The 18,182-nt window shown below is 36.4% G+C and overlaps 1 protein-coding gene across 1 annotated transcript in view; it reads left to right on the forward strand.

Moving 5' to 3' along the window:
- The first annotated feature begins 227 nt into the window (after positions 1 to 227).
- LOC127620548 (xenotropic and polytropic retrovirus receptor 1 homolog) overlaps positions 228 to 18,182 on the forward strand; it is an 89,344-nt gene continuing 71,389 nt past the window's right edge. Inside the window, exons 1-2 of the mRNA XM_052093694.1 lie at positions 228 to 615; positions 7,328 to 7,379. Of these exons, the coding sequence (XP_051949654.1) occupies positions 547 to 615; positions 7,328 to 7,379 (121 nt within the window). The 5' untranslated portion in view covers positions 228 to 546. The remainder of the gene's footprint in view (positions 616 to 7,327; positions 7,380 to 18,182) is intronic.

Raw genomic sequence — 18,182 nt, forward strand, 5'->3', positions numbered from 1 at the left:
ATTTAAAATATTGATCGTTTTCACAACTTTGCTATTAAGAGATGTCAATATATATATAAAGTTTTATATCCATAAAATAGAGATTAAAACAAGGCTTGGTCTATTAAATGTACACTTTTAGTAAAACAAAATAAAAGAGTGATCACTAAACAGCTATTTCTACACGCGCCTCTCGGTGCGCTGTGACGCACATTCGTATTTCAAAGAGCGCGTGCTGAGGGCGGACAGCAGCAACTACAAGCGCTCGGAGAGTCGCGAGAGAGAAAGTCACTCCCAGCGACGCCCGGTCCGGGGCTTCAGCGCTGTCATTCAGTCACCTGTTTCGGGAAGGAGAAGGCTACTTTTAGTCTCTTTATGTTGCACGTTTCACTTTGAAAGGGCTAATATGTGGGAACGAGAAATAGTGGACAGTAAAAGACTGGACGGAATTTAGACAGAGCGGCTGCGTAACTTAGTGACAGAAATAACAAAAGCCCACAAGAAGACGCTGCCCGACAGACCCGAGGATATTATTATAGGCCGGCTGTGGATATTTGCTCCGCCAGCATGAAGTTTGCGGAGCACCTGTCCGCTCATATTACTCCAGAATGGAGGAAACAATATATTCAATATGAGGTAAGAAGGCCGAGAGTTATTTATGGGTTTTATGAATCAGTGCATTTAGTTTGTGAAGCGACCTGAGAGGGTAAGCCTACTGCCAGTATTCAGACACACTGAAATAAACATCAGCTGATAATTTTTATTTTAATAGTTTGTAAATGTAAAATGCATTATGCAGAAGCAATGAAATAATGTTTGCTGTAATTGGATAATTTGCGTTAAAATTTGTAATGCATTTGTTTTTGTTTTTTTGCCATTTAAAGTAAATTTGTTTTATTTTGAAACAAGGGTCATCTCGATTAGTATATAATATATAATATTAAATTATTAAGTTAATATTATGGAATGAATTGCATGTTAAGTCCTCTATGAACATTACTAGTTTCTTTGTCTCCGTGCTCCGAAATGAATGAGGGTCAGTCACTTTAGCAGAATAAAAAGCAATAACAAATGCTTATTTGGTTATTTATCCTGTCTCAGTGGACAGTTTATATTTCAATTAATTTCAGGACCTGTTCAAACTCATTCTCGCCTACTGTCTTGTAACTGTCATCACTGTGTCTCAAAGTAGAGAAATCACCTCAAATTCATCATTCAGAATGGTGAAGTCATATTAAGTTAATCAGTTCAACTGTTCATAAGTTGTTGATGTTTTATTTTGGGGATAAAGCCAGAAAGGACATAATAAGATTTGATGTAATTAGCTTGCTCGCCCACTTCATGTGTGCATTAATTAATTTGCTGTGTGTGGGAGCTCAGAGGAGCCTATTTCTAGCCAGAAAGTGTTTACTTTCTTCCTTTTTGTAAATAATGACATTTTAGGACATCGTTTATCCAAGAGAATGTTCTATCATCAAACCCAGAGTCCAGATTGCTGCTTGTTGAGATATATATTCATTCTAGTAACATTCTTTTCTTCCAGTAAAATTTCATATTTTATGAGCATTTAAAGAAAATAATAAAAGAAGTCAATAAAATAAATGTAAAATGCACTCTTATTATTTTAATGTATAGAAGGTTTAACATGCAGTAGTTTGTGGTTTCAAAGGTTTCCAACCTCAATTTGTTTTATGAATTATGAACAAAGGAAGAGGTCTGGACGTTGAGCGACTGATGGTATTTTCATCTCTAAATGTAACATGCACAAAGCATCAGCTTCTGTAGAATGCAATCAAAATAATCACAAAAAACCTTCTCAGTTGAAATTACTTGAGATATTTTACAGTTTGAATATGCAAAGAGATTTATTATTATCATTATTAATAAATATAAAATTATTACAATTTGTGTACATTTTTGTTATCTTATTTGTATGTTATTTTTATTTATTTATTTTCAGATGACATATAAATAGGGAAAATTTGGAATGGTCATTCCACTGTTAGATTAATAATTTCAAGGATGATTTTTCTTTCATGTTCACTTAATATTCCTAGGCTGTGAAATTATTGATTGCATTGCATGCATAGCCAATAAATCAATGTTATTTGTTGTGTAATGGTGGATGGTCAGGGCTTCAATGTGCATCTTGGCGCAAAGGAGGAGAAATCCTTTGTCTGGAGCACTGATTCCGTAATCAGACGCAGAAGCCCGGGAAAAATATTAAAGTACTGCAAACAAAATTCATTCATCCTATAAAATATCAGTAATATAGATATTCTATATAGATATCAATTGAATATCAGTGTACTCAAAACACTACAGCACATCTGTTGCAGATTTTGTAGTTGTATCTTTGGCATACTGTCTCTATGATGAGACTGCTTTGTTTAAGATTATTTGAACAATCTCAACCAGCTTTTAAGTTGGATTTGCTGGGACTTCACACATTTCCCTTTCGAACCTCAGTGACTGCAGAGAGATTCCAGCTTGATCTGCCAAGGGCAAGACAAAAGAGGCTTGAATTCATTAAAAAACATTAATTTCATAATGATATAAATATCAGAGAATTTTGCATTGATCTGCGTGCTGTTTGCGTGACACAGATGGGTGATTAGCAATATCCTTACCAACATTGTACAGACTTTTCTTTGCACTGTCTGACTATTCTTTAGCCTATCTATTGTGATAGATTGTAGAGAAGCGGGGGTCTAGGCTTTGATTTGCTCTAGGGCAAGATAAATACAAAAAACTCATAGTGGTCCAGCCATATTTAATACAGTCTGATCCATTGGTGCTCAGTCCTACAGACAGCTCAATGTTTCCTGAAGAAGTCCCTCTGTGGGCAGTTAAGCCATGATTGCTGGAAAGACTCGGTCTTGGCTCACCTATTGCCTTACCGCTTGTAGCTGACAGCATAAAGTCATTGGGAAGAAGCTCCACAGGCTCTACACAATAAAAAGAGTCCATAAATCTTCTTTAAGAGCCTTATAAAGAGTGAAAACGCCAAACGTTCTTACCTAGTCCATTCCTTAAAACTTTGAATGAGATGAGATGATTACTATTTTATATTTGATCTATGTAACATGCTAAAACAATTATGACCTTGGAAATGTTAGGAAATATCGATCTTTACAGTGATTTTAAGTGAGCGATCACATCTACATGCAACAGTGCTGTGGAAAGATGCCTGCAATAATAAAAGGGTGAAAGAGGGTTGATGAATTGCCTAATTCCCCAGCTGATAAATTGACAAACTGATTGAGGGATAAATGAAGGAGGTCTCACACTTCTTGCCCCGCATATTAAATAGCTGTATCGTGATTCATTCACCATTTAGAATGACTACAAAGAGAAAGAGAGACAGAGCAACAATGATGGAGAGGTCGCTAAACAACTAGAGAAAGAGAAAATGATACAATGTTTATGTGGCTTACATCTGAGTGAGGAGAGATGAATGTAGAACTGTAAAGGTGTGGGCAGTTTAACAGATTTCTGTGTGTTATAGCTGCTGTATTCACCGCCGTGGGCTCAAACATTCACTCTGAATGGCAGAGACGCCTAATTATGATTATCAATATTGCAATCACAATAAATATTCATAAATCCACAGTAGGATATTATAAGTGGAAATAACCATACTATTGGATTCAAAAATGGGTTGCAGGTCTGTTCTGATAGTCACGGCAGCAGGAAAAAAAAATGCTAAATGAAAAATGCAACCAAATTGTGTATGGTTAAAATAGCAAAATAAACCTTTAAAATGGAGGAAAGAATACTTCCTGTATCTTTTGTTGTTGACAAAGTTTTTTTTTTTTTTGCGCAATTCATTTGTCACATGGTAGAAGCTAACCAAATAAGATAGATGCCAAAATGGACAGGTTGCGTGATATGTTTTGAAAACCATGAACATAACAAAAAAAGTAATAGAAAATATGACCTAGACTATAATTATTGTCTCATCATAATAAACTGTTAAGTCAATGGTAAAAAGTAATGTGCACATTTTTTATTACAGACATATTTTCTTATAATTGAACATGGAAAGTGTACCAGTTAGCTGACTGGAAATTAACAAGATGCTTTGACATTGTGGCGATACAATTTGCAACCTATAGACATTGAGATAATGTGTGGCTTGTTTTGCACATGCATATATTTCTTGGAAGCAGCAAGGCCTTTGGTCACTGGCGGGGATGTATGGATCTTGCTGGCTGACTCAAGACCTGCTGTTCTTTGCACACACACACACACACACACACACACACACACACACACACACACACACACACACACACACACATACATACTGTAGACACATATGGACTTATTCTCCCACTCCCACTGGGATGACATCTGCTGCCAGGCTCACTGGACACACAGAATCTGTCTAAATCTCACAGTAATTCAAACACAAACATTTCTGGAGGAAGAGTAGATGTATACCGCACCTGTAGCCTGGTGGTTGTATAACTTGAATACTCCGGAGAGAACATCTTGCCTTTGTGTCACCATCATCACTGCCATGGCAATAGCGCCATCTTGACGATTCTCTTATTTCATTTGCTGACATTCAGGCCATGCTTTGACCTTGAGTGTAACATTTTTATATATTGAAAAGAGGTCTTTATATCATCCATACAGCCCAAAAATAATTGGTTTGGTTGGGGTTCTGACTGAACTAAGGATTTATGCTTAGCAAATAAATGTTATTGACTGTGATTTTTTCTTTGTTGTGTCAAGATCTGCATTTCAATCTATATTGATGGAGCATTTCCCTGCACTGACAGCAGCTTGCAGTAAACCCCCAGATAATGTTTTATCCCCTGAGTGTTGACTAGTTTTATGTTGCCTACTTCTGATACATTTTTTATTTGAAGAAGTAAGAAGTAAGGTAACCTATAAGGAGCTTGATTGGGTAACAACAAATTAAGTGGTTTTTTTTCGAGTAAAATTCTTTATTTGATATGACTGAACTTACCTGACTGCATTAGATTACATCATGTACACTGTAAAAAATACGGTGACCATGTTTTGGGCTTTACGGGATGCAATTTTGATACCTGTATATTTTACGGTTCACTACTGTTTATGTTATTAAATTATATAAACTTAAGTTACTAAACTTCTGGAACTCTAAAAGTCTGCTTTTCACTTTAAAATGTACGTCAATCACCGTAATAACTACAAAAGGCCACATGATGTCTTCAAATTCATCAAGAGTGACCCCTCCAGGAGCAATACATGTAAGCAAAGCGTAGTTCTAATGGGAAGACTCGCAGCTGTAAATGATCAGTCCATTATCTAGGTAGCTTCTTGCCAATGCTCCTTGCCAACCCTTGCTTTATAAGTCTGCTTAAAATCTATCAAATTGCTGTTTCAGTGTTCCAACACGGCAACCTCCACCAGTTGAGTCCCGTCCTGCATGGGGGTAGGCTCCTCGCCCCCTGCCTCTTATCTCTGGCAGGATTTGACGGTTTGAGTAGCAATTTCATTGGACCGCCAGACAAGGCTTATGCCAAAAAGAGACATTCCTGTGTTTCATTATTTATCAAATAAATGTCATGCCAACTTTACTTAAGTCTGCGAGTCTTCTCTGAATTTATACACATGCAGAGACTGTGCTCATGTGACACTAAAACAATGCAATAAACATTATGATTTAAACATTATATTTTAACTACATAAAATATAACACAACACACTATTGTACATAACTGAAATAAAAAATAAGGAACATATTCCCATAAAATGAAATGAAATGTGATTGGTCACGTAGGAACGGCTAGGAACGTCCAATTATTGCATTAATTTTAACAAAAGATTAATTTAAGCAAGAGAAAACAAGGCTGCAAGTGATAGATATTCAGTCCATTTAAAATGGTTATTCCATGTCAAATCAAAACAATTTCAGAAACATCCCTAGCTCAAAATTCTTTATATTGTTAATACTATTTATAAAGAAAGATAAACATACATTTTGATTAATGCCAAAATATCAACTGCCATGGATCAATATTTAATGATTAATCCATAATTTTTTAAAGTGGTCAATATAAAATTTCAGCTTTGATTTTGGAGCAAAACTACAGGTAAAAAAAAAACATTATAGTGATAAGTGATAGCATAATTATTTTATAAAGAGATAGTTAAGTCTATCACTAAAATCAGTTATAACTTCTGCTTCCCCTGTTGCATTATACAGCAATGGTGTGTCCAAACATTGAATAAAGCACTTTTTTTTTTTTTTTCAAAGTTGGAGTACTTGTAACTCAAGAAGTATTAAAAATATCTTAATATCCTTTTATGTTCTGATTCGGAACAAATTTCTCTTACTGTGACTCCATGCAGTGGTCGAAAACCAAATATGAGTGAAGCTAGTTTTTCTTGTCCAAAGACCTGAAATACAAATACTGTTGAAACTACAAATGTATCTGTGACAGGGCGGAGGGCGGGGCCAGGCCGTGATTATACACACACACATGACGGACATGTCCGTAAACGATGTCTCTCTCTCGCACCACCGTCCGCAATCAACCTTTATCCCTCTCGGAGTCTTAATTAGCCTTATAAGGGACCGGGTGTGTATAATCACGACCCGACCCCGCCCTCCGCCCTGTCACAGTACCTTTATTTATTCACATAAAAACAATGATTTCAAAATCTCAATTTTGGAGAGTCCACATAGGCTATTATTAAGAATAAGCGATCCAATTGGCAATGTTTCTTTGGCGGAATGAATGACACCAAGTTACATAACTATAAAGCTTATTGATAGATTGTACATCTACATGGCTTGCAATTGGTCCAATATGCTTCATTTTCCTAAATAAAATAAATAAATAATCTGGCTTCCATCATGAATAAATGGACCGACATTAATTCATAAGAAGAACCTTGCTGACATCAAATCAGATCATTCAAATTACTGGCATGACCCTAGAAATCTATCAATCAAACTAGAGATCAAAGCCCTTTGGAATAGAGTTATAGTTTTCTCAGCCTCAAAAATATGGCAACAGACAGTACATAATTGTCTAGAAATTACCTGCAAGGTTAACGGCATGCAATGAGTTACAGTATGTTTAAAGAAACAATAAAGACAGTTTTAATTCATCACCAGATCTGTAGGAAATTATTGCTCATAAGGCACTCATAGCATGCTAGAACATTTGAAGTAACCTCAGTTACCTTGCCAAAGTAAAATATCTTTGCCTTGACAAGTTGCCTTAATAGGGTCTTATGATTCATCAAGGAATTCAGTGTAACTGAGAAGTCTGTTTGCAATTGGCCCATTGAACCATATCATAAGACTGATCTTGTTAACATCTTGATTTTTCTGACACAGGCTTTCAAGGAGATGCTGTATGCAGCCCAGGACCAGGCTCCATCCATAGAAGGTAACAAAACTCCCTACCGAACAAGCATCATTACCAAACCCTTTTTCCATCTTGTGCTCATCTCCACTACTCCAAAACAAACTCTCTGCTATTAATAGTGGGCATTTCAGCGATTCCACATCTCTTGCAAGACAGTGGGGCAGCTTGGCATAGCTATAATTAATACAAGATGTCAGATGTCCGCAGAGGCGTGAGGGTGGTGGATGTTGCAGGAAAATTGTTTATCTCAGGCCCTGTTAAACAGGAGTAAACAAAGTTCTTGGTTATAAAATTATTTTGTCTCATAGTGACAGATTACACCCAGCATTGCTGTTGTTCCAGTCCTTCCAAATTGGTCTCTGATTTCTTCAATGTGTCAAAGGGAATTTTCGACTGGTGGAATTACTGATATACTGATGAAAGATTGTGTGGTTGGTTATTGTTACTATATTGTTGTTTTGTCAGTGTGTTGGGAAGAAAAGCAACATCAAATGTGACATTTTATGAATCAGTTTCTTTTATCAATTCAACCAAATGAACAGTTAAATTGAACATGAAATCAAAATTGACCCTATTTACTGCAAACTCCAAAAGAATGGAAGCCCACTTTTCACAATCCATTCAATAGACCTTATTCACATTACCACCATATTTGATTTTTGAATGAAAACAAGGCTGGATTGACTCAAAGTCTCTGCAATGGCATCCACAGTATAAAGCTGTAGAAAGGTCTTAGATTACATCACATTTCCGTAGGCTTCAGATCAATGCCTTTTTCACGCATGTACACATAAACTGCGGGCTCATGGTCTCTCGAGGCTACTCAAATATCTGCTGCACCACGGAGCACAACTTACATAGTTTTCCATTAAATTTGACCCAAATCATTATCAAAAGGACAAAGATTATTTCCTCCAGCCATCAGTGGATGATATATTGTGTATATGTATCTTTCGTAGAGCCAACACCATGTATTTTCAGTTACAAGTATGTTTTATTGTGTTTTGACATCTTGAATGAAACCTCTACAAAGATAAATAAACAGAAATTGCATAATAATTTCAAATTGTTCAGTGCACAGTTAAACCAATTTCATACACTAACCTGCAAACTCAATAACAGTCATATACTCTAAGTAAAACAACCTTTGTAACTTTTGTGTGTATGCGTTCTGTGCACTGTATATATATATATATATATATATATATATATATATATATATATATATATATATGCTACTGGTCAAAATTTTAAAACACTTACTCATTCTTTATTATAATTTTTTTTCTCCACATTTTAGAATAATAGTAAAGTCATCAAAACTATGGAATAACATAAATGGAACTATGGGAATTATGTTGTGACTTAACAAATAAATCAAAACTGTGTTATATTTTAGCACCTTCAAAGTAGTCACCCTTTACCTAGAATTTGCAGACATGTACTCTTGACATTTTCTCAGCCAACTTCTTGAGGTATCGTCCTGGGATGCTTTTTAAACAGAATTGAAGGAGTTCCCATCTATGTTGGGCACTTATTGGCTGGTTAATTAAACTACCGGTCAAAATTTTTTAAACATGACTGAAATGATTCTCATGATCTTAAAAATCGTTTGATCTGAAAGCGTATGCTTAAATGTTTGAAATTAGTTTTGTAGACAAAAATATAATTCTGCCACCATATTAATTTATTTCATTGCAAAACTCAAATTGAATTAAAAATAAAAAAAGTTTTTGAAATTGATGACTTGGACCAAATAATAAAGAAAAGCAGCCAATAAGTGCTTTTTAGTGACCAATAAGTAACCATGAGAAAAAGGCACTTTTTGATAAAAACATAAAACAAGTAACTCTGAATAAACACTTCAATCTTCACAATAAATTTGTCTGAAAATGTCTGTTTGCATCTTACCTCAGTTTCAGTGAACTTGTTTACATTCAGCTGATATGTTCTCTGATGAAGTTTGTTAGAGGTGGATGCTGTTTGATAAAGACATATAAAACTTGCTCAGGCTTTCAAGAAACAGGAAAAATTCCCAACTTTAAATCAATCAATAAATAAATATATAATTACATGTGTCGGATGTTTGCATTGTAGGGATGTACATGCAGATTTGAGATATACAATCAGTGATTGAATGACTAAGGATTACTCACTGAAATGAGGTGATTTCCTTTTAAGTCAATATGGACATTGGAATGTTTGGGCATAGCAATATGGTGGTGCAGTGGCTTCACTGATATGATGTCATGAGCAATCCAGTTCTATATATATATATATATATATATATATATCAGTTGTTCCGTGCAGGGAGCATATACCCGTCCTATGCTGTGATACTAGTGCCTTGTGACCTGCTTCAGTTAATGTCACCTTGTGCTCTCCCAATTTTATTATGCCGGACATTCAACAGAAGCCCAACTCAGTGAATTGGAAAGCATGCAAATTAGGCTTCTAATTCAAATGTTGGCAAATGTTAATATATTGATGCCTCAAAAATATATTGATATAGATAAAGCACAATAAAGTGCCGATCAGTAATCAGTACATAAATATTTTATGACATACTCCTGTTTTCTTGATTTTTAAAAACATTTTTTTTACTGAATTTCTTGGAAATATGACCAGTATTTTGTCAGCGGAACGATCCCAAAAACGTTTTAACAACAATACAACCCCTTATAGAGACTGTAAGTCTGTCCCTCACAGCCTCATTGTCATTCCCATCAAAACTTTAATATGGTGCTACTGTGAATAAGGTCAATTTCCAATGCATAGTATCTAGTCCCATCCTTCATTTGTTTCTCACTGAAAATCCTGTTTCACATGGAAATACGTCACATTATGGAAATAAAATGGGTTGCAAATGTCGTTCCATGTTTACTTAAGGTGTTTTATGGCATTACATTAAACAACAAAACATGACATGACTCAACATCCTTTAACAAAATATGAATTATAGAATTTGTGTGAAATATACTGTAAAGTCAAGTTGTCCTGTGAAACAATCAGTTGAAACATAAAAGATAGTACAGTATATTTTACCAGAAGCAAGCCAAATCCCACAATTTAGTGTCCATCTTTAAGAACCAGCTAATAGCTCACAGGACATTCTCGTGTGTGTGTGTGTGTGTGTGTGTGTGTGTGTGTGTGTGGAGAGAGAGAGAGAGAGAGAGAGAGAGAATAGGTATAAGCTCCTGCCAACTAAAAAAAAGATATGTTCTTTCCGGTCAGTGGTTCGTATTGTGTGTGTATGTCTGGCAGGCCACTTTGACCTTGTTTTTGAAATATCTGGTTCCATTGAGGTGGGAAAGGAAATAAAGTTGGCATGTCATTTTGACAGGATAACAGATTTATTGTGTTAAAAAAGGTTTGGGAAGAAAACAAGGAAAAACCTGAGCTGAATTCTAATTGTGTTTTGCTTACTGACCAGCCTTAGAAAGACTCATTCCTGCATGTTGTCAACTCTGGTTAACATTACCACTTAAATCCACAGGTTGCTTGTTGATTCACAACAAACACATGGATGGTTATTACTGTAAATTCATCACTGATCCATTTGTCTCCTTTAGAATTATTTTTTGCAGTCAAAGCAAGGGGTACCGTGTTAAAAAAAAATGCCCAAGCAAACAAGTTATTTCTTTGTTATGGTAGCTGGTTCGATCCTTGCAAGAAGTGACTTTTGAGCCATCGCCATTGTGCTCTTGAGCAAGGTACTTAACCATTATTTTAAGGGGCATTGTCACAATAATATGTGTACTGCACATGACAGACTCTTAAATTTCAGATGGACTGTTTTTTAAATTGCTCATGTTGCATCTTGTGTTTTTCCGCTGCAAGAGTTGTTTGTAAGATGGCCTGTTAAGCTCTACCTTTATAAAACACATCTATAGACCCCTCCAGTCTGTTCCATTAAATTGTGCTCCATCCTGCTGTTTGTACACGCAAGAACATGTATTTTGTGAACGCCCCCTAAGTTGCTTTGGATAAAAATAAAAGTAGTGCAAAGAAGACCTCATGCAAATTTACAAATGTGTTAAAGTTGTAACATTTTGTTTTTATGGTTTTCCCCTTAAAAATGTGTGAGAGAGATCCATTGATTAACAGTTATGATATCACGCAACCCCAAGATTAATGTGGGGTGGGGGGGTGGATGCAATTACACCCGGGACAGTTGTGCGGCGACTTTGGTGTGCGCACATGTTAAGTTTTTACATTTGTACAGGGATGATTTCACCTCTAAAGAATTAAATTGTGCCAAAATATGACCATATGACAGCAATTGCGAGTGGGGTGGCCAATTATGCTGGCCAGTGCCAGCATCTAAATCCTCCAGATCACAACTAATCCTCAAAGATCAATAGCTTTCTCCCTTTCCCAGCATTTAGTTGAAACCCCACACATTTTCCAGTATCACTATAGCGCAGTCCTTTCTTTCCTTTAAAACCGCTTTGATATTCCTCTGCAGTAAAAGTGGATTGATGAAAGAGTGGAAAATAGAGCAACAGAGAAATTGAAGCACCTGTAAGGCAGCTTTCATATTTACTTTCCTGTCTATCAAATGTCGTAATATGATTTGTGAGACAACATAAAGCTTAGTGCAGCAGTTATTTCACATATAGGTCTGTAGTGTCAGAGTCTGTTGGGATCAAGTGATGATTTCATTAAATAAACGACCAAGAAAGAGTAATTTCCGTAGTTAGATTTATGAGAATTTTTTTTCCTACACTGTCTGTGGAGTGTTAGAAAGATGGAATTTGATATTCTGCGAACATACTGGTGCCCCAGGGAAGCAATTTATTGGGTTATTACGGCCTCTCTCTCTCTCTCTCTGACCAGATCTGATATAGTCATATTGAAAGCTCAATGTTGAAAGAGGTGCAGTTCAAAGGGTCTGTATCCCCATACACTGTCATGAACACAGATCGGCTCAGTATGCTAACATGTTCAGGCACGGAAATGAGCAATTGACGTCCCTAATGGGACTGTGGTACGTGAAAGTTGTATAAATGCTTGGAAAGGGGGGCCTGGGTAGCTCAGCAAGTAAAGATGTTGACTACCACACCTGGAGTTGCAAGTTCGAATCTAGAGCTTGCTGAGTGACTCCAGTCAGGCTTCCTAAGCAACCAATTGGCTTGGTTGCTAGGGTGGGTAGAGGGTGGGTAGAGTTTTGGGTTAACCTCCTTGTGGTCACTATAATGTGGTTCTCGCTTTTGCTGGGACGTGTGGTGAGTTGTGCATGGATGCCGCGGAGAATAGCTCGGGCCTCCACACACTCTACGTCTCCACAGTAGTATTTTTCCCATTCATTTTTTCCATAGAGATTTAAAAAAATCCTTTATAAATGAGTTCTAAGCCATGAACCAAACCAATCAGCTTCAAGGTGGATCGCATCATTACACATTTTTATTTGAAGCAATTAAAAAAGTATTAAAAATCAGACAAAAAGACAAATGTACAAGCCTGTGTATTTAACAACTTTAATGATGGAATTAACTACAGTCACATGAAGCTCTGCAAATTAACAAATAAATTAAAAACAATGGAAAAATATAAAACTACTGATTTAAAGTATAGAGGTATAGAATCAATATTTTTATTATATTGCAAAATATTCAAATACATACAAATACTGTATGTAAGTAGTTTGAAAGTGCAGGGTGGCATTGTGGAAGTGGGCGGTAGCTACTTAGCAGTTTTTTTTTGGCATGCTTTGTTTGCCAATATTCTCTGATTAGATGGATATTTCTCTGCTGAATCATGGGACGTTTAGTTCTTAACCAGAAATCCTGCTATTAAACACTATTTAACTGCTTTTAATGAAGTTGAAATAGTGCAGACTGATGACTTCAACTTTGGAGCTCTCGGTAGGTCAGTCTTTTAAGGTTAATGTTAAATGATGTTAACAATCACTTCCCCTGTGGAATTTCTTTATTTGGGAACCAGACTTTGAGGTTCTATTTAGCCACAAAACTCATTTGCATTTAAAATCACAAATTTGTGACAAATATGCAATACTTTGCCACAAGGGTTGGTCAGAACAGTATGTTATTGTAAGTGACAGCAATTGTTTGCCCATGGTTACCTACTGTAAATGTCATCTGACTCCCACCACTAAGCAGAACAACAACCACAGAGCATTTCAAAACATTGTGGTCCTTCCTTTCATCTTATCTTTCCATTTTAAATTTCAGCTGAGGTCTAATTAAAGTGAATGGATTTAAACAGCTTTTCATGCTAGACTTTTTTGGATTTGGAATGTCATTTGTTATTTAACCTGCTCTGCAATCTTTTTGTCTGAGCCCAGCAGTTGTGTAATTAAAGAAGGAAATATGAGCACTAACTGGACAGCTTTCACCATTCCTTGCTTTCTCTCTCTGTCCATCTCTCTCTCTTCCTCTCTTGCCAGAGCACTTGAGATTGAGCTATATCAAATTAATTTGAGCATTACTTGAGATTTACAAATAATAACTACAGTAGTAAACAGGAATGAGTGGAATCTTTAGTGCCTGTGGAGCTATTTGTGGCCGGGCCAGCACAGAGTGGATTTCTCCATGTGTCTACAGGGATGTGACCTTGCGTATGTTACTGGGTGGAGCTTTCCCTACTGTAACTTTAGTGAGTGATATGGAGGTGGACAGAGCAGAATAAACAGGTGTGCTTTATAATTTATTTTTGTTTGCTTGCTAGATTTGATGACACAAACCTTATTAAATTCAGCGACTAGTTCCTCTTCTGGAGCACTCATTGTAACAGTCTGGTTCTATATAAACTCACCAACAGTGCGACCTGACTCTCAGAAAGTTTGAAATTATAAATATATTTCTTTATTAATTTTGACATATAATCTACCTTTTCATACCCCAATGTCTGAAAAAAATTTTTTATACAAAGGTGTCTCCTTTGTATGGGCAGATTCAGGACTGATCTCCCTGGTTTCCATTTGAATTCTCCAGCCTTTCTACTGACTCTGAATCAATATAATCTTCATCTACTCTATAGCTTGAGCTCCTGACTGGCTGTCTGCTCAGACACACCTCCAGTAATCCAATAGAGAGAAAGAGGGTGAAAGGATCTTAACAGCTAGAGTAAACACAGGGAAACAATAATAATAATAATAATAATTTCTAGACCAAATATTTTTCCTAAAAATATATTTCGAGTTGGGAAATGTATATGTTTTTGTTTTATGTTTCCAGGAGTGTTGGTTATTCATGTTTTTGAGACGTTACATACATTACAGCTGATGTTCTGTAAAGCTGCTTTAGATCAATGTGTATTGGGAAAAGCACAAATAAAAAAAAACTATACAAATAAAAAGTATTTGATTTGAGTTTTATGTTACAATGTTTTTTTTACATTGGCTAAACAAGTAAAAAAATATAAAAGTGATCATTGTACCAATCATAAATTTGCATAAATTATTCTGATTCAAAGTAATGGCCAGTGCCATCTAGTCACTGCCAACCATGTTAAAATAAAATGATACATTATAAATTCTGAATCTATGCACTGATTAGCATTGTCCCATGTCTGCCAAACATGCTGAGTGGTTCAAACTTCATCTGAAGCCTGAAACTTAACTTTTGGTCAGATGTTAGGAATGAATGCACTTGGCTGCATAGGATGCTCCCTTGCTCCCTATTTAGTAAATTACTTAACCTCTAGTGTGCTGTCTGTCTGCACTGGTCTCAGAACAGTTCATGCACTTTGTTTTCGCACAAGATTACATTTGGAGTAAAAATCGTAAATTATAATTCTATGTGTGTACAGAAAACTGTAGTCACTTCTGAACTAGTTGACTCACTTCCAAACTTCCAATCATTGACATAATGTAGTAAAATTCACTCCTGTAATAAACAAGCTTTGAATGTACAGAAGAGTGATAACTGTATTTAGCTGCAGGAGGTATGTTGTACCAAAACTCTAATGTTTACATCTTTGTATGTTTTGTGTTAATTGCTTTGTATTGCATGTGAATTTACATGTGTATGTGTCTGTTGTTTATGGATTTCATACAGCTCATTTTAAGCTGAGTAGAACTCTTGTCAAGGGGAGCTGTGAGCAGCTTGTTGCCTGCTGAGAGAGCAGCCTGTATAATTAGTGTTTGGGGCTTGTTCTGATCAAAGAGCAGTGAATGGCAATATTCTCTTACTTCCTCTTACGTAGAATCTGGACATACACACTGTGATGGACCAAATTGTCCATTCTTTTTTATTATCAATTTCCATTCACACAGACTTCATTAAATGCCTAAATTAATTTCAAAGCACATATTTAAAAAGATCTGGCTACATTTGCCATTCATTTAGTTGCGTATGAATAAGCTATTTTATTGACCATCTGGACTACCCACAATTTTAAAAGAAATATTTGAATACAAGGTTCCTTTAAAGGTGAAGTGTGTAATTTCCATCCCTTTAGCAGCACCAAACAGAATTGCAAAAGTAATGAACACCCCTCCCACTTGCCAAACAAATAGCCACGCCCTGTGAAAAATGTAATGTAACCCAATTAATTTAAAACATAGCATAAATAATAGCAGGCTATTTTTCTTCTAACCACCTCCCATTTGCTTTTGTGTTGCGTAGGTCTAATATCAGCTTTGTCTGTCATCTGTCTTTGTCTGTCTGTTGTTTTGACAGAAATGTGGCTGCTGTTTTAAGGATAGGAGGTCTTGTTGTTGTTGTTTTTGTTGTTATTTGGCACATGTGTAGAGGTTCAGCAGCTCTCATTAACACGGATTCCGATTGGGGAGATTTGGGAATGCATCGTTCTCCAGTTGAGCTGGCCCAAGGACACAAGGGGACACATGGGCCTCATTCAAGGGGTTGGTTGCTTGGCAGAACCAGCATGGCTCAAACCTCCCATACTGTGCATTATTAATGGACTTCTTCACAAGCTGTCACTCAGATTTGGAGCAAAGATGCTAATTATGCACTAGCATGTTTGTGGTTACCTCTTTCTTAGTGGAGAAACAAATAAGCCCACACTGATAAAAAAAAATGCTTCAGATTTGTTTTTGTTCATAAGAAATTCATGTATAGGAATAAGGACATACTGTAAATAAGGGGAGAAAAAACATGCGTTGTAAGCCTTCAGCCACAAATGAACTTTTATGATAAAGATGGAAAATATAGCAGGCGGGGACTTGATTTTATCCTCCAGGATTTGATTGGTTCTAAACATGCTAGATTAATATTATTTTTTCCCACCCGCATTGACTTTTGTCTACAGAAACAAAGTTGTTTCAGAAGCAGAGAGGTTACATTTTGATGAATGATTATGAAAACAAACAAAAAATTCAGTTTGTTTACATAACATAAGTAATAGGGTCAATTTTGATTTCATGTTGTCTTTTCAGAATATGGCAGCAGTTTATAGAAATGAAAGCTAAGAAAAAACGTGTGAGGGACAAGCATTTATAGAAGAAAAAAACACTGGAATTTGTCTAATAAGAAAATACAAACCACTTCCTCTTAAAGTTAGGTAAAACATCTCATAGCAAGACGAGATGTCTGAAATGTGCTCTCAGCAGTCTAAACCGGCACAAAGCCAAACAGCCGAGAAAAAAGATGCAGTCAGGGAGACAGTAGAAGAATCCCACAACTCATGTTATATGCAGTTCCTGCTTTATGGCCTCAGCTACAGTGCTTAGAGGAGTGAACTCCAAATCCAGGAGACATGAAAGTCTGTCCATCCATTATTCATCTGTAAATTACATCAAGGCCGAACGGTGTTGGTTTGGGGGGTTGTAGAGTGTAGGCAAAGGGCAGGGGGAGGGGAGGACAGGAGGTTATTGGTGTCAGCAAGAGTCAAGGTCTTCTTCAAAAATGTGCACTTAGTCTTTAAACATCTGAGACAGCATGTTATGGATGCATCTGTGAATCTCTGTGGGTGTTAGGCAAAGGTGCCAATTAAATTAACTTTAGTCATGTGATGGTCATAAAGATAAATAAAAGGTATGGGCGTAAAAAAAATATTGTATTGTATCGTACATTATGACGCTCTTGATTCAATAGCATATGTATTGTTCGATACATTAATAAATATACAACTGGTAAGATGAATAAAACTAAGCAATGCAACAGCAATGCAACGAGAGCGGCGAAACAGTCTCCTCCGCGGAGAGGCGACACTTGAGTGCTCATACGAAAACAGAGCAACTAGTCTACATAGGCGGGTTGAGAGCACGAAGATTGATGGCAAACAGCAAGTAGATTGTAACTTTACAGCTTGTCAAATTTGCCAAACAACAGAGTCATGTCCCGGTGCTACAGTACATCAAACATGTCATTTTATTTACACCGACATCTCCCCTGGGCGTAATATACAACTGGATTTTTGGGTTTCCTAAAAAGATTTGAGTGGTGCTTGATTGTGCAACACATGCCAATGAGATGCTAGCATGTACTGAGTGGTTGCCAGGATGTTGCTATGTGGTTTCTATGGTGTTCTGGGTGGTTGCTAGGGTATTTCTAGGTACTTGCTAGGGTGTACTGCGATTGTTTTTAGGTATAGTTTCTTACAGGCCCGATTCAAAAGATACTTCTTTATTATACTGACCCCTATATATGGCTCGGGTCCTTCTTTCAAAATAAGTGTATGGGTTTTTTCCCTTCCTTTTTATCATCCACCATGCAAAAATGTAAATCTGATCACTTAGAAAAGTAACAGTATGTCTCCCGTCAACAAGCCACACAATTTGAATTATTATTTGTGTCTGTAGCACAAATGTTGTAGGATGAGTTACATGGTGAAGTTTATAAAAACCCAACAAATCCAAACAAACTTCAGTAATAAACACACAGCATTAGTCAGTAC

This window comes from Xyrauchen texanus, chromosome 27 (assembly GCF_025860055.1).
Source record: "Xyrauchen texanus isolate HMW12.3.18 chromosome 27, RBS_HiC_50CHRs, whole genome shotgun sequence".
NCBI classification, from domain to species: Eukaryota; Metazoa; Chordata; class Actinopteri; order Cypriniformes; family Catostomidae; genus Xyrauchen; species Xyrauchen texanus.